This window comes from Perognathus longimembris, chromosome 2 (genome assembly GCF_023159225.1).
Source record: "Perognathus longimembris pacificus isolate PPM17 chromosome 2, ASM2315922v1, whole genome shotgun sequence".
In the NCBI taxonomy this organism is placed as follows: Eukaryota; Metazoa; Chordata; class Mammalia; order Rodentia; family Heteromyidae; genus Perognathus; species Perognathus longimembris.
Genome location: NC_063162.1, coordinates 29,005,050 through 29,026,310, shown reverse-complemented (window position 1 = coordinate 29,026,310; position 21,261 = coordinate 29,005,050). Strand labels below are relative to the sequence as shown.

Below are 21,261 nucleotides of genomic sequence, written 5' to 3'. Positions count from 1 at the left end.
CCTAGATGTCCATCTTAAACACCGATTGGCTATTTACCTCAATGAGAAATTTTTAAGTTATGTATACATTAGTTGGTTTATTATTCATCCACATTCTCTGCCCTATTCCCTCTCTCCCATACCTTCTTCCTTCATTACCACACTCTAATAGTATAGTGCAGGAGGTGGCAATCATTATCTGTAAAGGGCCACACAATAAACAGTTTAGGCTTTGTGGGTTCTCCTTTGTAGCACAAAAACAGGCACCATAGATAATCTAAACATGAAGGGTTGAAGCTATGTTCCAAAATATATTAATTTTGTTATTTACAAAAGCCATTAGAGGGCTGGGAATATGGCCTAGTGGCAAGAGTGCTTGCCTCATATACATGAAGCCCTGGGTTCGATTCCCAAGCACCATATATATAGAAAATGGCCAGAAGTGGCGCTGTGGCTCAAGTGGCAGAGTGCTAGCCTTGAGAAAAAAAAAAAAATAGAAGCCAGGAGGACAGTGCTCAGGCCCTGAGTCCGAGGCCCAGGACTGGCCAAAAGAAAAAAAAAAAAAGCCATTAGAGTACTTGGGTATGACTATAGTCATAGAGCACCTGCTTGGCAAGTGCAAGGTCCTGTTCAATCCCCAATACGGACAAAATGTACAAATCCAGTTATAACAGACTAGTGATTCCTTCTGTAATCCTACCTCCTGATGGAGGGGAAGGAGGTGCAGAGATTGAGAGGCTAACCCAGGCAAAAAGCAAGATCCCTAACTCAACCAAAAATCAGGTGAGTGGGTGGGCATCCGGCATCCCAGTGACCTCAAGAAGTATGAGTAGGAAGATCACACTCCAGGCCAGGATAGGGAAAAGCAAGACTTTATCTCAAAAATAACCAGAAGAAAAAAGGGTGGAGGCATGACTTGGATGGTAAAGCACCTGCATAGCAAGCACTGAATTCTACCGAAGTACTGCCAAAAGTAAAAACAAACACTCAAAACTGGTATTAAGCCCAAGTTGGCTGTAGTTTGAAAGCTGTAGTTTGCCACTGCTGCTTATGGAGCAGCAATGTTTAAACTATAGCTTTCATCAGAATCCCATATGGTACCCTGCAAATTTCTGGGCCTCGTTTTTAAATTTTCTAATTCAGGCGTTCTGTAGGAGGGCCTCAGATTTTTACAATGTTAGTAAGTTCCCAGGTGGTGTCGATGCTCCTTATCCAGGACCACATTTTAAGAACCACTGATAGAGAACAATGGTCTATACTACATTCAGTGAAAGACTGAAATGTAATGAAAAGTAGAAACTACATGTTACAAACATAAACATTCATTTTGTAGAATATTTCATATAGGATGACTTACTGTTGAGTGCCATAATATTATCTGTTCCCGGATGATGGAAATTTATTCCCATTCGTCCTAAAAATAAGATAATTTTATTTTAAGCACACAAAAAATTCAATATGATTATTTCAAACATATAATAAAATATACACATTACAAAAAGCTAGATTAATTTATAACATTATCATAAAACAAAGCTTTTGTAAAACATATATGCAAAAAGTCTGAAAACAAAGCCAAAGTCTCAACATAAATAAAATACAACAGAACAACAAAAAATGCTCCCATTATAATAGTCTGAAATTTACAAATCTCCCACATCCAATTTAATCATGCTGATTTCTGCATTAAGCATTTTATTTACATGATAATTCACACTGCCCTTCAAATTCAAGCAGAAAAAAAAGTTCAAAGAAGTAAATAAACTTATACTTGAAGCTTAGAGAAAATAAAAAGACATGCTTTGTAATGGCTCAAAAATGCAACATAATCATCAGAATGATAAAGTGAAGAAAGATGGCAAAACTTACATAACAGATATACTAGGGAATGACTAGCCTAAAAACCTACAGCTCTTATGCTACCTCTACTACTAAGTATATTTGTGACTTTGAGCATAATGCTAAATCCTAGACCATTATCCTGTATTCATAACAGGAATTGCTAACTCTGTCCTATTAGCCAACGTCTTATTTTTCTATAGCACTAAGAACCATTTATGTATTTTTAAAGGGTTACAAAATAAGACAAAAACAAAGGATACTATATGACAGAGGCTATGTGACATGTGAAATCTAAAATAGTTCCCCTTAAACTCCTTCAAAGCTTGGTGATCCGTGATGATCATTAAGATGAGATGGAGGGCTGGGAATACGGCCTAGTGGCTTGCCTCGTATACATGAAGCCCTAGGTTCGATTCTTCAGCACCTCATATATAGAAAAGGCCAGAAGCGGCGCTGTGGCCCAAGTTGGCCAAGTGCTAGCCTTGAGCAAAAGGAAGCCAGGGATAGTGCTCAGGCTCTGAGTCCAAGCCCCAGGACTGGCAAAAAAAAAAAAGATGAGATGGAATCAGATGTTCAGGGATAATGATCCCAAGAGTAAAGACTACAAGATAGGACATTGGATGTTTCTTCATTAATTAGGTGAGACAAGGAGATAGATGTATCAAAAGAAAAATTTAAAGTCTTTTATGAGGAAACAATGTTCCAAGTAAGATTTCTTATTCAATTCCTTCAACAAAAAAGATTACTGAGACACTAACTAGTATATAATCTAATATCTGTGAGCAGAGCTCTGCAAGGTTTTTGTGACCTATTATGTCCAGGGTTATCATGAAATTCTGTTTTATTGATTTTATTTCCCAACCACAGTCTAAATAAAAAATGTAAAGTATATGTGAGGTAAGAAGGATAAAGAAACAGCTGTAGTTTTTTTTTTGTTTTGTTTTGTTTTTTTAAGTGATGAGCATGGTGCTGGTGACTCACACCTGTAATCCTAGCTATTTGGGAGGTTGAGATCTGAGGATTGTGATTCAAAGCCAGCCAGGACAGGAAAGTCCATGAGACTCTTTTTTTTTTTTTTTTGCTAGTCCTGGGGCTTGAACCCTGCGCCTGAGTGTTCTGGGTGTTGTCCCTAAGCTGCTTTTGTTCAAGGCTAGTGCTCTACTATTTGAGCCACAATACCACTGCTTGGCTTTTTCTGAGTAGTTTATTGGAGGTAAGAGTCTCACTGACTTCCCTGCCTGGCTGACTTCCAAGAGATCTCAGCCTCCCGAGTAGTTAGGACTATAGGCATGAGCAACTGGCTCCCATTTCTGTGAGACACTTATCTCTAACCACCAGAAAAATAATAGTGGAGCTATTGCTCCAAGTGGCAGAGCACTAGCCTAAGCAAAGGAGCCCAGGAACAGCACCCAGGCCTTGAGTTCAAGCCCTGTGACCTACAGGGGAAAAAAAAGTGATGAATTTTTCACTAAGTATAGTTTTAGTATATGATTGCAAAAAGGCCAATCATCATTTGTATTTAACTCTGCTATCAGGTATTAAATAGCCCAAAAGAAAAGCATCATAGTAGACAGAACAGAGTAATGCCTCAAATAAAAAGAAGCAATTATGAATTCCTAAGCAAATCACATCTTTTATCTAACCAAGACCACTCTAATATTTTTTTAAGTACTGGGGCTTGAACTCAGGGCCTGGCACTGTCCCTTAGCAAAATCAAGGCTGGTAATTTACCACTTAAGCCAAACTGCCACTTCCAGCTTTTTGGTAGTTAATTGGGAGATAAGAGTTTCTTGGATTTTTCTGCCTGTGTTGACTCTGAACCTCAATCCTCAGAGCTCAGCCTCCTGAGTAGCTAGAATTCGAGAAGTGATGCCTATCTTATCCTAATTTCTTAAAGACCTTGATAATTGTTCAAGGTCATTTTATATTTTTTTTTTTTTTTTTTTTTTTTGGCCAGTCGTGGGCCTTGGACTCAGGGCCTGAGCACTGTCCCTGGCTTCTTCCCGCTCAAGGCTAGCACTCTGCCACTTGAACCACAGCGCCGCTTCTGGCCGTTTTCTGTATATGTGGTGCTGGGGAATCGAACCTAGGGCCTCGTGTATCCGAGGCAGGCACTCTTGCCACTAGGCTATATCCCCAGCCCAAGGTCATTTTATATTAAGAGCTGGTATGAATGGGTTTGGGGCTATAGATCTGTGGTAGAATTCTGACCTAGCATATGTGAGAACCTGGGTTTGATCTCCAGCACTTCAAAAAGCAAACAAAAAGGAGAAAGAGAGAGGGAGGGAGAGAGGAAGGGCCTCAAAAGTAAATCATGTGTGGGTATGTTAAAGAGAAAATCATCAATAACTGATAGATTCTGATGAAACTGTTTCTAAGTTTACCAACATACATAAGAACTTCAGTAAAAAAACTATTTTTTTAGGACTGGGATGTAGCTCAGAGTGTACTCTTCCAAGTGCAAGATCCCAGGTCCAATCCCCAGTACCAAAAAAGAAAAGACAAAAAAAAAATATTACTTTAAACCTTATTAGGACAAAAATATTGAATCTGTCTCTGGTTTTTATGGAGGTTTTGCTACTATATTAGAATTCTTTTTGAGATTATGCTGTCAATAGAAAAATGTCTATTTCATTTTTATGTATCAAATACTTTTTCATGTTTACTAGAATGAGTAGGACTTACAAGAAGTACCCCACTGCTGAAAGATATATAAATGTGTGTTTATACATGTCATTGTGTCAAACTTGTTCCTGTTTTTGGTCCCCAGCATCTGAACATAGCTACACAGATCCTTTTTAACTCTTGCAAAGAAAAAACTGAAAGGAAGCTGGGTTAGTTTTCTTCTAATTATCATTCTCTATCCTATACTGATTACTTCCAATTCAATTTTTCCTAAGGAGCAGAACAAGACCCTTAGGTGGTGTTTTGCAGATGGAAGGCATTACTAATTACTGCAAAGCAGAGCACTTTTACCTTTCCTGGTATTCTTCGTAATTCTATTTGTCTCCAATGGATCTCTGGGTAGAAGTTAACATAGATTTTATAAGAAACTCTGGGTTAAGGGCTGAAAATGTTGCTTAGTGGTACAGTGCTTGCCTACCATGCACGAAGCCCTGGGTTTGATTCCTCAGGACCACCTACACGGAAAAAGCCAGAAGTGGTACTGTGGCTCAAGTGGTAGAGTGCTAGCCTTGAGCAAAAACAAGCCAGAGACAGTGCTCTGAACCTGAGTTCGCCCTAGGACTGGCGAAAGAAAGAAATGGAGGGAGGGAGGGAGGGAGGGAGGGAGGGAAGGAGGGAGGGAAGGAAGGAAGGAAGGAAGGAAGGAAGGAAGGAAGGAAGGAAGGAAGGAAGGAAGGAAGGAAGGAAGGAAGGAAGGGAGAAAGAGAGAAACTGAGTTAAATTAGACCCATAGAACCAATTATCTAAATACGATCTAATTTTGCTCTCCAAATGTTTTTTGTAAAAATCATTTATAGGTTCTATACCTCTTCAAAAATTAATGTTTACATTATAAGATGCAATCTAGTTTCATTATAGAAAATTTAGACATGAGAAAATGAAGAAAATAAGATCAGCAAAGACAGCACAGTTAATGTTTTGATTTATTCTTTTGCAATTTAGGAAATGTGTATGTGGGAAGATTTCATTTCTAAGACTGGAATTTTGGTAAGTTTTCATAATTTGTTGTGATCTTAAATCCTATACTTATTAAGGAATCTTGGGGGAAGGGAGGGGAAGAACATTTGTGAGAATGTAAAAGAAAACCTGATTCCACATTCAGATGAGGCCATTTCTTTTTTCTTCCTTTGGTCCAAAAAATACTGCTGTTTAATCAGCTGTGAAAACAGAATCAAGTGTGACATCTGGTGATTTTTGTTAATGCAGTCTGGTGCTGCCAGTGTGACATTTTGTCACCTGTCCGGGGTCTGCTATTTTTAAATTGTTCTTGTCAGCTAGCTCTCTTTTAAGTACAGTGTAAAATATAAGGTTTCATAAGCTGAAGGCATAGTTGGTGCTACTGAGTTAACTGATGCTGTGGCAAGCCAAGCCTCTGTCCCACTTTGCCCACTGCACAGGACCTGATAAGAGTTAAAGAGAATAGAGAAAAAAGTTGAAGGATAGGCTGAAATGCTAATTTAGTCTATAAAAATTAGTTTCATAAGCTCAATTCACATGCATATTTTGGAATCTAATTTTTAAAATACTTTGTTCTTACTCAAATTTCAGAGTCCAACTAAATCTTTATTTTTGTGCCTTAAATAAAATTTTTATTTTTTTTAAATAAAAATTTTAATAATTAATAATTGACTGTAAAACTTACTTCTTCACTTTTGCAATATGAGAGGAATACAACTGCTGTGCCTCTTTCTTTCTTTTTTTTTTTTTTGTCATTGGGCTTGAACTCAGAGGACTGGGGCACTAAGCCTAAGCTCATCTGCTTGAGGCTATTACTCTACCACTTTGAGCCACAGCATTACTTCCAGTTTCCTGCTGCTTAATTGGAGAGTCTCATGGATTTTCCTGCCTAGGCAGGCTTTCAGCTGCAATCCTCAGATCTCAGCCTCCTGAGTAGCCAGTATTACAGGTGTGAGCCACCAGTGCCCAGCTGCACCTTCTTTTAATCATCTCCTTTACTTTGAAAAGTCAAATAGTTCAGTTTCACATTACAGAACATTGTGCTGTATTCTAGAAAGGATTATAAAATAAAATACATATTCTGCTGGATTTTGTTTCTCATCAATTATCTCTATAAAGTTGGAGACACATTCCTTCAGGGAAAAAATTCCATAATATGCAATATAGAGTATTATGTTTGGGGGAAAAACCAGTAAAATGTTTTTAGTAAGTAATAAAAATCCTACTAATGTTTTTTTGTTCCAGATAACCAATAAGCTCACCAAATAACCAAAGAGCTTTAGCTTGAGATCAACTCCTAGTTTCTTCACATACTAATTACTAGATAATTTCTGGCAAGTTATTTTCTTGAGAAAGATGTCTTCTTATGCTGTATACACTGGTGTCAAACTTGTGGGCTCAAGTGATACACCCACCAATGGCCTCCCTAGTAGCTGGGACTACAGCATGCGTCACTATCCCCAACTTCCAAAAATTATTAAATTCTTTGGCCTCTGTTTCCTCATTTAAGACTATTTAAGAATTATTGGCGGGGGGCTGGGAATATGGCCTAGTGGTAAAAGTGCTTGCCTCGTATACATGAAGCCCTGGGTTCAATTCCTCAGCACCACATATATAGAAAACAGCCAGAAGTGGCACTGTGGCTCAAGTGGCAGAGTGCTAGCCTTGAGCAAAAAGAAGCCAGAAACAGTGCTCAGGCCCTGAGTCCACGCCCCAGGACTGGCAACAAAAACAAAAACAAAAAAACAAAAAAAAGAATTATTGGCGGGCTGGGAATATGGCCTAGTGGTAGAGTGCTTGCCTCATATACATGAAGCCCTGGGTTCAATTCCCTAGCACCACATATATAGAAAACGGCCAGAAGTGGTGCTGTGGCTCAAGTGATAAAGTGCTAGTTTTGAGCAAAAAGAAGCCAGGGATAGAGCTAAGGCCCTGAGTTCAAGCCCCAGGATTGGCAAAAAAAAAAAAAAAAAAAAAAAAGAATTGTTGGCAATTATTCCAAGCATAGTTTTTTCTTTTTTTTTTTTTAAATAACTGTCAGGTAATTAGAATGTTATATTTAAAGCCATGCAAACTGACAAATGCTTTATAGTCCCAGCTACTTAGGAAACTAAGAAGTATTCTTGAAGCCCAAGGGTTTGAAGCTAGCCTGGACAAGAAAAGAAAAATTATGTTCCCTACCAACAAACAAATGAACAAAAAAAGGTTGAAGAATGTACAGGAAAAAAAAATCACTTCTTGGTGATTCAGAATCTGTCCAGAATCATCTGTCCCTAACCCACAGCTAGCTTGCTCTCTCTTTCTTTCTCTCTCTCTCTTTCTTTCTTTCTTCCTTCCTTTCTTTCTCTTTCTTTCTTTCTTTCTTTCTTTCTTTCTTTCTTTCTTTCTTTCTTTCTTTCTTTCTTTCTTTCTTTCTTCCCTCCCTCCCTCCCTCCCTTTCTTTCTTTCTCTGTATTTTTTTGTGTGTGTGCTGGGAATCAAACTGATAAGTCTCAATAATGAAAGCAAACTTTCTACCACTTAATTACATTCTAGCCCATAGAAATTGTTAATAGTTATACTAGACAAACTGATAAGACATTGAAGGGAGGTAACATGCAAATAAAATTAAGCAATGACTCAAGCTACAGAAGTAAAGAAATAGTGTAATTTCTGGAACATCAAGTTAACAAACTGCAATGAGGTACATTTTTTAAAACAATAGGACCTAAAGAGTCCAAAAGCAGGGGCCAATTTTATGAAAGCATCTGTAATACTAAATTTAAACTGTGATCAATAGATTAAAAAGTCTCTAAAACAAACAAAAATAGCCTTTATTCTTTCCAAGTTTCGTCAATTTAAGTATATTAGCACAATATCACCAGAAGATATGCTATTTTTTCCTCACTCTTTCCGGTACCTTTGAAAAGCAGTTGTCAACTGACACCTGCTCTTTTCATTTTTCAAATCTCAGTTCCATAAGTGATGATGGAAGAGAAAACTCAAATGTAAGTGCATCATCAGCTACTAACTCCTGATCGGCCAGACCTATTTTTCCACTGGAAGAGGGAGATTGCACATGGTGAAGAAAAGGTGACCCTCTCTGGTTGTTGCCTACATACCGCCTAGATACCTACTATCCAGTGCTTCTTCCAGTCAAGGGATAGGTTTTTGTTTCCCAGTAATCAGTTTCTTTGACAAGTACATTGCACTTGCTATTTCCTTCTGTATTCTAGAATGGGAAGAGTATGATCAATCAAACCTCATGACCAGGACTTTTAAGTCAGGAGACCTCCTTTTTTTTTTTTTTTTTGGCCAGTCCTGGGCCTTGGACTCAAGGCCTGAGCACTGTCCCTGGCCTCTTCTTGCTCAAGGCTAGCACTCTGCCACTTGAGCCACAGCGCCACTTCTGGCCATTTTCTGTATATGTGGTGCTGGGGAATCGAACCAAGGGTTTCATGTATATGAGGCAAGCGCTCTTGCCACTAGGCCATATCCCCAGCCCCAGGAGACCTCCTTATATAAGAAAGGTACAGGCATAAATCTTTTTCCCTTTTTGTTATCTTACCTCTCCCAATACTAGAAATTTCCTTAGTTGTAAGGAGAGTTGAATTTCCCTTCAATCAACTACAAATGAGAAGAGATCAATTCCTCCTATCCAGGCCTTACTCTTAACTCTGGAAACCCAAGAATTGCTACACTTAAAGGGGAAGTAAATATAAAATTCATTAAAAGCTGGATGCTGGTGGCTCAGGCCTATCATCCTATAACCTATTCAGGAAGCTGAGAGCTGAGGATCTTGACTCAAAGCCAGCCTGGGCAGACAAATTTAAGAGACTCTTATCTCCAGTTAACCAGCAAAAATGCCAAGGGAGCCTGAGTTCAAGCTTCAGTACTGGCACCCCCCCCCAAAAAAAATAATAATAATAGAAAAAAGAAAGAAAAGAGATAGTTACAACCAACAACTATAGTTTTAAATCTTTACAAAAAATGTACATGTGCCATAGCTGATCAAGGCTTTTTTTTTTCTTTTTCCAGGACCTCATGCATGCCAGGACAATGTTCTACCACTGAGCTACAACCCACAAAAGGCATTCTTCAGAGTGCTAGGGGAAGAAAGCTCATTTCTGTCTGTCTTCTATTATTTTTATTGTAGGGAGGGAGTAAGATAAAGAATCTGTTATAATTTCCTACATCTATCCTAAAGACTTACATACATAGTATAAGTGTAAATGGGACTGAAAAACTATTAAAGCTTTTTTACTCTACTGAAATAGAAGTGTAAGACAGGCACTGGCCTATAAAACTAGCTACACAGCTGTTTGAATCCAGGAGAATAAAGGTTTAAAGCTAGCCTGGGCAGAAAAGTCCATGAAACTCTATCACTAAAGTAACAAAAAGTCAGGCTGGAGATATGGTTCAAGTGATAGAATGCCAAACAAACCCAGTTGAGCAAGTGCAAAGCCCTGCGTTCCAACCCCAACTAGAAACAAACAAAAATAAACAAGTTTCAAATCCTGAATTTCTGACTCTGTTCTCTCCCAACTAAGCCTTTTCCCCCTGACCTAAGTAGTTGAATCAAGGGACTTTTTTATATTTCTTAAATGAATTATCACTATGAATATAGTTTTATCATGTTCACTTGTAGTACTTGTAGTACTTTTTCTCCATTAACTTGATATCCCATGCTATTATATCTTATCTTCTTTACATTATTCAGATATATGACTTTAGAAAAGCCAAATAACTTGGGATGGGGTTTTTTCCCCCTCTCTTTTAGATAGCTTTGGAAAGGATAAATTCTATTTCATCAGTAGCTCCCCCTCCTAGCACTGTTCTCTTTACAACTGTCTAGTATCTGAAAGCCCTGTGTTGTTTGCATTAAAATGTTCACAAGAAAAAACATTCTATTTCATCCTTCAATAATCACTTCTTATCTACAGGAAATATAAAATTTTGACAATTTGTACCTAGAACGTTCAACATTTAATTGCAGCCTTGTGAGGAAAAAGTAAATATTCTACTACATGCAGCTTTAATTTATTCCTGAAGCCCAGTAACAGGTACATTGATCACCTCTGGCAAAAAAAAGAAAAAAATCATACGTATTTGAAGAGTTTCTAATGGCAGGGACTTTATTGCATCTGCACACCTGCTCTGTAAGGTGCTTTATTTTAATGATGAGAACTGAGAATTGGAAGAGTCTAATGTAACCAGCTCACTAACTAATCAGGGATAACAGACAAGGAATCTAAACCCAGGCTGGACTGAGTACAAAGTCAGAAATGCCCATTTGAAATTTCATCTTCTATATAGAAAATATAAAATAACTTGCAAGGATGTTCATAAATATCATTTTGCTCTTTCTAGGTAGTGAGTCTGAGGTGAGATTTTTTTTTAACCTTCCTTTTTGTCCTTTTATATCTATCATAGTTTAATTTCTTACAATGAGCAAGAAAGTGTTTTTCTCTCTGGGTTCTGACAAAAAGAATGAGGCAATAAATAAACCAATGCTGTACTTATATTTAAAACCTTCAAAATAGTGTTTACATATTCAAGTAGGATAAGAAGATAGTAGGCAACAGATACAGGGAAGAATACTAAGGTAGGAAGGAAAGCAAGATGTAATACAGAAGCCACATGGCAAATACCCTAGCCCAGCATGCTTCTCTTAAAATTCAGACTACCTAGCTGTTTTCATCTTTGACCTAAAGACTCTCACCATGAGTTTACTTTAAGCAAATACTATGCATCTGTACTCATTAAATTTAAGTACTATCAATAAGTTGTAAAAATTAGAAATGTGGATGTTTATTATATGAGAAACAAATACAAAATAGAAATTGAAAAGGACATACCATCACAATGTTTCTTGCGTGGTGTGTGTATGTGTGTATGTAACTTGAGTTTGAATTCAGGACTTTGCACTTGCTAAGTAAGTATTCTATTGCTTGAGCCAAAACTCTAGCCCTTTTTTGCTGTGCTTATTTTGTGGGTGGAGTATTTTTTACCTAGGCTGGCCTGGAATGCACTCCTCCTATCTATGCTTCCCATGTAGCTGGGGTGACAAGGCATATCCCACAATGCCCAGCTTTTTCTACTGAGAATGGGAAATCTTCAAGCTGTTTGGCCAGGATGACTTTAAGTCATGATCCTCATAATCTCTGCCTCCTAGGTAGACAGTATTACAGATGTGAGTCACCGGTACCTGTCCACTTACCTGTTTTGTTCTAATATTTGTTCTAATAATTTTCTCTACTTCTTAGAGCTAAAATAAAACATTTTCCTTAAAGGACAAGTACTATTATGTTAAGTTGAAGTGATGTCATTGACCAGAGAGACATAGTGATGTCACTGACCACAGGGAAGTAGCCCATTTATAAGAAATCACGGTGGGTAGCATAATGAACTGGGAAGTTACAAGCACATACTAAGCACATACAAGCACATACTAAGTGCCTTTCAATTTATTAGGACATATGGTAAGTATAGAGTAAAAGGCTTTTATAGCTGAAGCCTCATTTTATGTTGGTAAAGAAAGTGATGAAGAGATAGTTAGACCTGCAATAAAATAAAGGCATCACAAAAGGAATAAAGTTTTCACCTTGCTTGTGTGAGTGTCCCTATTCACTATGCCACTGCTACATTCAACAAGGCATAGTAGCTTCTGCTTTACCAAAAAAAACAAAGAATGCTGGAAAAGTCATTTTTCCTTCTTTTTTTTTTTTTTTTGCCAGTCCTGGGGCTTAGACTCAGGGCCTGAGCACTGTCCCTGGCTTCTTTTTGCTCAAGGCTAGCACTCTACCACTTGAGCCATACCACCACTTTTGGCTTTTTCTGTGTATGTGGTGCTGAGGAATTGAAACCAAGGTGTTGTGCATGCTAGGCAAGCACTCCACCACTAAGCCACATTTCCAGCCTGGAAAAATCATTTTATAGACTATTCACTAAGATTCTTCCATAATATTTTAGTGCAAGAAGAATACAGATCAACAGATATGCATAAAGAACAGGAGTGGAATATTTTAGTATAATTACAAAAGGCTTGTAGAGCAGGAAAATGAATGTAGCCTTAGTAGATTCCAAAAACAAAAAAAATCTGTGAATATTGTTGTTTTATAACTGCATTCTCACTTCTAAGTAAAATATGCTTGCTTCAAATTACCTACTTTATGTATGTACCTACTTTAAATGAAAAAGATGTGGTTAAAAATGACTAAATAGAACAATGAAAAATTTAAGAGTATTTTTCCTATTTCTGAAGGTCATAAAAATCTACCTACTATCTATATCCTTTCTTTTCTCCACAGCCTATTATAACTGCTTCTTTTTCACCGAAAAATGAGAAAAGCAGCAGAAATGACTCAAGGAAATGGGTATTAAATGTTCACAGTCAGTCACACTCTAGTATAAGGGTCCAGTAAACAGAAGAGTAAAACTTCCCATAATTCCAGGGGAATATATCATAAATGCTATACATACAAATTAATACTATAATTACATTATCATATTTAGTGTTCTAGGGTCCCCAAAAGATCTTATCACCAGGTGCTGGTTGCTCACACTTGTAACTCTAGCTACTCGAGAGGCTGAGATCTGAGAATTGCAGTTTGAAACCAGCCTGGGCTGATTTTCACCTCTAATTACCTAGCAAAAAGCCAGAAGTGAAAGTATGGCTCAAGTGATAAGAGTACCAACCTGGAGCAGAAAAGTCACATAAATCCCTGAGTTCAAGCCCAGTAGTACCAGTATAAAAAGAAAAAAAGTCTTATAATCCCTAAAAAGAACTATCATAATTATGAATCTAATATCAATGCTAAATTTACATGGACTCTAAAAATAGGAGGTCTTAATATTGTTTACTTTGGGACTTTCTGCCTGATGTATAACTCAAAGCATTTTACATCCTGTTACATTTCCTCCTGTTTGGCCTCAGATTATATAGCAGGTCACTGGCTGCTTTTAAGTCTGTTTTACCATACCTTCTATATTTGGAAAGTGATTATATTGCAACAAAATGGGACCCTTTTTATGAAGTTTTCTTTAGTATTTAAAGAGGGATTCACTAAATTTCATGCTTCCTTGTAGTATTCCTGGACCTAAATGAATCGACCAACCAGATTGAGCTGAAGATTTCAAATGCACAGTGTCCAGCAAAGTTGGCTTCTGGTTTCATGCTATAACCATGATCTCGGCTACCAAAGACATGCTTTTTCCAGACATTACTGATTAAACTAATCGATGGATTACTGAAAGTAGCTGAACCCAAATTAATAAAGAAAATCAACTTCAAATACATTCCACAATGCTTTACAGAAGCAAAACAAACAAAAACAAAAACAAAATCACAATTATTAAAAAGCTGATTTTTGCTTAAAACACCAAGCAAGGAATGGACACATGAATATTCCTAACCTGCAAAATGATTCCTCCACATTATATCAGCGAAACTCATTGGTGGGCCACTGGGAGGGTAGTGTTTACCTTTCAGAGGCTCATGATCAGTCCTTATCATATCCATTAAGGAGTTCTCCAACGAGTGCAAGTTAAAAGTGTCATAGGGCCTACTCCGGTCCTAAAAATAAAAACACAGAACAAGACAATACATCAAATTCCTCCATAAAATTAACATGGTATCATTTACTTTCTGCAGTGGGCTGATGACATGAAAGTTACAGTTTTAATGATGGCCATTCATTAAGTTAAGTATAGGTTTTCATAATTAAGCTGCATCCTTTCTCCTCATAGTCTATATGTAAATGCCCTACTCTTTCAGACTTTCTTTAAAATGATCTAGAAAGTAAACTCAAAAGGAAAATTTAAGTGAATTGGCTCCGCCCTCTAGCTGCCATCTTCTGCTTCAGTTGTCAAGTGAACAGAGATTGCCTGCCCTCCAGGAGAACCACTGGTAAGATCTCAGCCTACATAGAGAATCAATCACTTTTTGCATCTTTCCCCCTATATGTGGAAGCTAGAATTAGCTTGTAAACTTGTAAGTAAATATGTTGGGTGGGATGGTATGCAAGTGTAAACAAATGTATTAACTGAAATAATACAGATTCAAGGGAAATCTCAAATAGTGTAATACCTTAGAAAGGCAAAATTAAAGTTCAGCAAAATAAAACACCAGGAAGCCGGGACTTGAAAGGAGTGGGAGTGCTTGCCTAGCATGCATGAAACCCTGAGTTGGATTCCTCAGCACCACATAAACAGAAAAAAAACAGAAGTGGCACTGTGGCTCAAGAGGTAGAGTACTAGCCTTGAGCAAAAGAAGCCAGAGTAGTGCTCAGACCCTGAGTCCCCAGCCCCAGGACTGGCCAAAAAAAAAAGAAAGAAAAAGAAAAAAGAAAAGAAAGGAGTAGGGTGAGGTTAAGGGGAAAGGAGTAGATGAAGAGGAGACGAAAAGAAGGTAGTCAAGAATCCAATGTATATATATATCATACACGATTAAAAAGTGAGAAAATGGGTGGGAGGGGAGGGATGGGTGAGAACACTGAAAAGGTAACATTGATCAAGATAAAGATATATATATATATATATATATATATATATATATATATATATATATATATATGTTTGTTTGTCTGCCATCCCTAGGGTTTTGACTCAGGGCCTGAGCACTGTCCCTGGCTTCTTTTTGCTCAAGGCTAGCTAGCACTCTACCACTTGAGCCACAGCGACTTCTGGCTTTTTCTATTTCTGTGGTGCTGAGGGAATCAAACCCAGGGCTTCATGCATGCTAGGGAGGCACTCTACCACTAAGCCACATTCCCAGCCCTTCGATCAAGATATATTTAAACTGCTTTGTTAAATAGTGACTTCTTTGTACAACCACTTAAAAATAAGCAATCACTTTTCTGAAAAATCAAAAGGTATTAGGACTTTCAATATAATTGTAATGAATTTATTTATTATGAGAAGTAAACTACATATTAGATACTTTTTAAAATATGGGACATGAGGGAGAAGGAGGAAGCAAGAGAGAGAGAAAGAGAAAGAGAGAAAGAGAGAGAGAGAGAGAGAGAGAGAGAGAGAGAGAGAGAACAACCAAAATCATGAGCTTAAGAACTGGTTTACAAAGGATGGAAGCTGGGCTGTTTGTCAGTGGTAGAGCACTTGCCTAGCATGTGAGGTCCTGAAAAAGGAAACAAAAGACTGGAAACATAATACTCAAAAAGGAAAATAAAATGAAATCTAATTCCTCACACTTTATCAAAAAATTAGTGAAATGTTTCCTTCAATTGCAAAATTGGAAATAAAGGCCTACTTGGAAGACCATCCTAAAAAAAACAAAAAAATGTCCAAAGTACTAAGGGCTGGGAATATGGCCTAGTGGTAGAGTGCTTGCCTCGTATACATGAAGCCCAGGGTGATTCCTCAGCACCACATATATAGAAAAAGCCAGAAGTGGCGCTGTGGCTCAAATGGTAGAGTGCTAGCCTTGACCAAAAAGAAAGAAGCCAGGGACAGTGCTCAGGCCCTGAACCTAAGCTTCAGGACTGGGAAAAATAAAAATAAATTACCCTTTGACAAGTATTCATGGGAAGAAAACTATAACTCAAAGTAGTGTTTTCATGATGCTGGACTTTAAAAAATTGAAAATAGATAACTAAATGAAGAAAAATAATCATTGTTCTACCATATTTTATTTAAGCCTACATTTCTAAACTCTTCTTAGTAGTGTGAGCCTAAAGAAAAGTGTAGCTTATGATACATGTTAATTCTATAGTATGGACCTATTGTACTTTGTCTTGAAAAAGCCAGGCTGTTGATATACTCCTATATTCCTAGCACTAGAGAGGCTAAGGCAGGAGGATTGTAAGATCAAGGTAGCCTGAGCTATACAGCAAGACATTGGGGGAGCAGGGGTAAGACAAACATACATCTCAATAACCAAACCAATTCAAACGTCAGTAATGAAAGATGGAGTGCAGCACCCTGAACAGTTAATCTTCTTCAGTGAACAATACTCATCAATTACTCGTGAATAGGAAGAGACACTCAATATTTTCTTTGTTTCTCTGGGCTTAGTTTCTATATAATTCCAAAAAGACTTGTCTTCTAGTATGTCATTTGTTTTGCTTTGAGCTTACATTATCAGTGGAAATTCTAATTAAGGAATAAAGTAGAATATCTAGAATGCAAGTTTATCTGTCTCCCTAAGAAATATATTTTTTGTTCAAAGCAAAAGCCAGCAATGATGAAGTATGCTGATGAGGAGGCAAAATGACAACCTATTTCTGGCACTGCAATCCCAGAACAAATACCTAAGAGACTTCTACCACATCTGTACTTCTAACTAGAGCCTGTAGACATGAGGACCTTTCAACACAGGCTGACAAGAGAAATACAAGAAAAGACTGTGGTGGAATGTCATAGTGCATGCCTGTAAACCCAGCTGAGGATCAAAATGTTGAGGCCATCCTAGGTCACTTGGCAAAACTCCATCACAGTCACACAAAGAAAGGGGAAATTGCAGGGCGCTGGTGGCTCATGCCTGTAATCCTAACTGTAATCCTCCTGTACTAAATCAGGAGGCTGAGATCTAGAGACTGCAGTTCAAAACCAACCATGAGACTCTTTCCTCCTAGAGAGGAAACCAGAAACCATCAGAAAACCAGAAGTGATGCTGTGGCTCAAGTGGTAGAACACTAGCCTTGAGCTGAAGAGCTCAGGGACAGTGCCCAGGCTGAGTTCAAACCCCACAACTGACAAAAAGAAAAAAAAGTGAAATTCAGCTGGGTGCCAGTGGCTCAGGCCTGTAATCCTTCAAGAGACTAAGATCTGAGGATCACAGTTCAAAGCCAGCCTGGGCAGGAAAGCCCATGAGACTCTTATCTCCAACTAAGCACCAAAACAAAGTCAGACATGGAGCTGTAGCTCAAGTGGTAGAGCACTATCCTTGAGTACAAAAGCTCAGGGACAGCAACAGGACCTGAGTTCAAGCCCCAGAGCAGCAGCAACAGGAGCAGCAGCAACGGGAGGGCAAGATTTAGAAAAAAAGAAAGTCCAGATATTACCTCAAAGCCAAGAAGTATAAACCTAAAGCTCAAAGCCAGGAAGTATAAACCTAAAGAGTATAAAACTCTGCCCAAACAAGTTAACAAAATCTATGTGAGATAGAAATTAAAAACCTTTTTAAATTTTTGGTACCAGGATTGGGGCTTGAACTAAGGGCCAAATGTTCTCATTTGGCTTTTCCTGACAGGGTTGGCAATCAACCACTTGAGACACATCTCCACTTCTGTTTGTTTGTTTTTTGGGTTTTTTTTTCTGGTTAATTGGAGATAAGAGTCTCATGGCCTTTGAACCAGAATCCTCACATCTCAGCCTCCAGAGTAGCTAGTATTAGGAGTGTGAGCCATCAGCACCCAGCTTACAAATTAAAACTTCTATAAAAGTATAGCATTGCATCTAGCTACTGATGAAATGTCCTTCTAAGCAAGGTGGTAATGCCTCCTGTCACAAAAGGTATCAGAAATTAGATAGTTACTTATCAGGAAAATTGATTTTTAAAAAGTTTTGAAAGTGGGATTTCATGTATTTAAATTGAAACAATTCTCTAGTCAAATTGTCAAAACCACACAAGCAGCTAGTTAAAACACAAGTTGCTGAGCTCTAGTTAAAAACCACTTGACATAATTTTTTAAACAGAGTTAAAATCCCAGCTATGAGGGAGATAGATAGGGGAAGAGAGTGGTTTGAGGCCAGGCCAGACAAAGTTAGGGATACTCTATCTCAAAAAAACTAGCTGAATATATGGAGATAGAACAATAAAATCCCCTCCCCAGACTAATATAAGCTAGTTTTAAAATTAGAAATTTAAATTAAATTTAAAATTATACCTGTAATCTAAGATAAGTAGGAAGCCAGAGGTAGGAAGATTCCTATCTGAAGCCTATCCCAGACAAAACTAGAGACTCTACCTGAAAAAATAAACTATAACACAAAGGGTAGAGTATATGGCTTAAGTGGTGGAGTATTTGCCTTGCAAGGATAAAGCACCGAGTTCAAACCCCAGCACCACCAAATAAGCAAATAAACAAACATATAGACATTCATGGATGTTAACCTAACAGGGTTCACTAATGCTCAATAGATGAAAACACATAACATATGAAAGGCATGACAAAACTTGCAGAGGTAGCTTAATTAAACTTTAGTATTCTAAGAGACTTGTTTTCTCATTAAAATTAATTATATTCATGCCTCATCAATTTATATTTGCTGCATACCATTCATCCTTTTTGTTTTACAAATGGTCAGTCATGCTGAAATAACTGACAAACCAGGAAGCCAGCAAAACCAAACCAAAACAAAGGGCTGAAAAACTGAAAAAATACGCAGGAAATCCAATAGAAATCATGCAGAGGGACAACCAAGCCACAATTTGTCATTCAATGACCAAAGTTACACATGGCAAGTTGCCTGCTAAGTTTCTTTTGCTAAGTTTTGTTTCCCAATACGGGGGGGGGGGGGGAACAAAACAACAAAACATTTTTTGTTTGCTATTAACAAACAAGCACACTAGGAAGCATGAGAACATTTATAAATAATGCATCTCATTATTGACTCATTTTCTTTAAAGACAAACAGTGACAGATGTTATCAACTTGTTGTTCACAGGAGTGGCTCACCCCCAGTGGAAAAGCCCTGCTCTTTTTGTTCCCCACAGCCTGACTTAGTATTGACAGATTTGTCAAGTATTTTAAGTTATCTCACAACTCCATGAAGGAGGTAACTTTTGTTTCCCTCTTATAAATTAAGTAAATAAGTCTTGAACAGGTTAGGTAACTAGTCAGAGCTACAGGGCAGTCAGGGCTCAAACTGAGTCAAGTCCAGTACTCTTAAAGACTTTTGACTGTACAGCTCCCTGATACTTCCTACGCTCTTCAGTCTTAAGTCTTTATGTGCAAACAGCTCCCCACCCCCCAACTCCTTTCACCTAATCCTGCCACAATCCAGAGAGGATCCTGTGACCTCACACAAGCAACCTGACTCGCACTTCCTCTTGGTCAGCGACCTTCATTCAAGTGACAACTAATTAACCTCAAAAAGAAGTTAGATCTACTTTCCTGCAAAGCCCAGGCCATGCCTGCACCAGCTTTAATTTCATTTACCTGTCCTTTCCTTGTGCGAGGAATTCAGGACCATATTTTATCTTTTCTGGCTTACGCTTGAACTTTTCCTCACCTAGAGACATACAGTAGAATGCAGCAAGAGCCAGCAATACAGGGGAAAAAAAGTAGCTCTGGAACCAAATGACAAAATGAACCATGGTGGTAAGCCAAGCTCAGACAAACTGCACGTTTTCTCTCATACGTGGAAGGTAGGTCTAAAACATAAGTGGACATGATAACCTATATGGACTCTAGGCAGTCACAGTCAGACTAAAGAAGGTTACCCACAGGGGAGGAGCAGAAAGGTGGAACTTCTCTGAACATTTAAAATGCTATTGAGGGCTGGAAATATGGCCTAGAGGTAGAGTGCTTGCCTCGTATACATGAAGGCCTGGGTTCGATTCCTCAGCACCACATCTATGGAAAAAGCCAGTAGTGGTGCTGTGGCACAAGTGCCAGAGTGCTAGCCTTGAGCAAAAAGAAGCCAGGGACAATGCTCAGGCCCTGAGTTCAAGCTCCATGACTGGCAAACAAAACAAAACAAAACAAAATGCTATTGATTCCAGATTATAGAAATATTGTTTGGAGGTTGTTGTTTTTTGTTGTTTCTTATTGTTTGTTTTGTTGTTGTTGTTGTTGTTTTTTGGCCAGTCCTGGGGCTTGGACTCTGGGCCTGAGCACTGTCCCTGGCTTCTTTTTGCTCAAGACCAGCACTCTGCCACTTGAGCCACAACGCCACTTCTGGCCATTTTCTGTATATGTGGTGCTGGGGAATCGAACCCAGGGCCTCATGTATATGAGGCAGGCACTCTTGCCACTAGGCCATATCTCCAGCCCCTGTTGTTTGTTTTAATCAACCATGGTGCTGTATCCCAATTGTGATCTGTGAGCTTAATCCTCACCAGCACCCTGCATGACACCTATTATCTCTGCACCAGAGGAAAAAGAAGCGAGGCTCCCAGAGGTTATATAACTGTGCAAAGTCACAGAACCACTTAGAGATCTCACCGCAAACCCATCTAGGACTTTCATGTCCACACCAGTAAAGCTTAATGCTTTCAAAGCTCAATTGGTAAACTGCAGTGTGACCCATGAACACTAGGTCTTAGCTGGGGACAGAAGTCACCAGACATAAGCAAAAATTAAAAAGTAGATATTTTAAAGCAAAAGAGAAATATGATCCTAAGTTTAAAACTCAGGGGAAAAAAGATGTGCTTAAAGAACACTATTTCCCATATGATTTCAACATACGTATGAATAAAATGTTTCAAAATCAAATGACTAACACGTGAGAGGGTTAACTCATGAAACTGATCAGTTTTTAATTTTTACCCTACAGTTCTTTTACCTTCTGCTCAATGTTTTATTTGTAAAGGGGTCTGCCTACACTACAAACAGGAAGATAGTAATATGCCTTATCTAGTTCTTATCTAATTTTTTGTTGGTTGGTGGTAATGGGGCTTGAACTCAAAGCTAGCTCAAGCTGTCCTGGAACTCATCATCCTCCTGCCTCAGCCTCCCAAGTGTGGGCATTACAGAAGTGCACCACCAGGTTCATCTTGGGATTATATTGCATACTTGCTACATTATAAAAACACGAACTCCTTGTTCTCAAACACACAGTAGTAAGAAAAAAAAAGTCTCCAATCTTGCATGCTCTTTTTGTTGTTGTTGTTGTTTTGCCAGTCCTGGAGCTTGA

General features: G+C 38.3%; 1 protein-coding gene and 1 long non-coding RNA gene across 11 annotated transcripts in view; one reads left to right on the top strand and one right to left on the bottom strand.

Moving 5' to 3' along the window:
• The window catches only part of Cpeb3 (cytoplasmic polyadenylation element binding protein 3), a 189,075-nt gene that overhangs the window by 94,789 nt on the left and 73,025 nt on the right, over positions 1 to 21,261 (bottom strand). For 9 of the 10 annotated variants that reach the window (XM_048338707.1, XM_048338705.1, XM_048338706.1 and 6 more), the window contains 2 exons: positions 13,858 to 14,017; positions 1,337 to 1,393 (listed from right to left, as the gene is read on the bottom strand). In XM_048338707.1, coding sequence (XP_048194664.1) covers positions 1,337 to 1,393; positions 13,858 to 14,017 — 217 coding nt within the window. The remainder of the gene's footprint in view (positions 1 to 1,336; positions 1,394 to 13,857; positions 14,018 to 21,261) is intronic. The other variant, XM_048338699.1, reaches the window with a different exon arrangement.
• LOC125346280 lies at positions 3,574 to 4,077 on the top strand. Its single transcript, XR_007209893.1, has 2 exons — positions 3,574 to 3,737; positions 3,968 to 4,077. It is a non-coding gene; the product is annotated as an uncharacterized LOC125346280 (long non-coding RNA).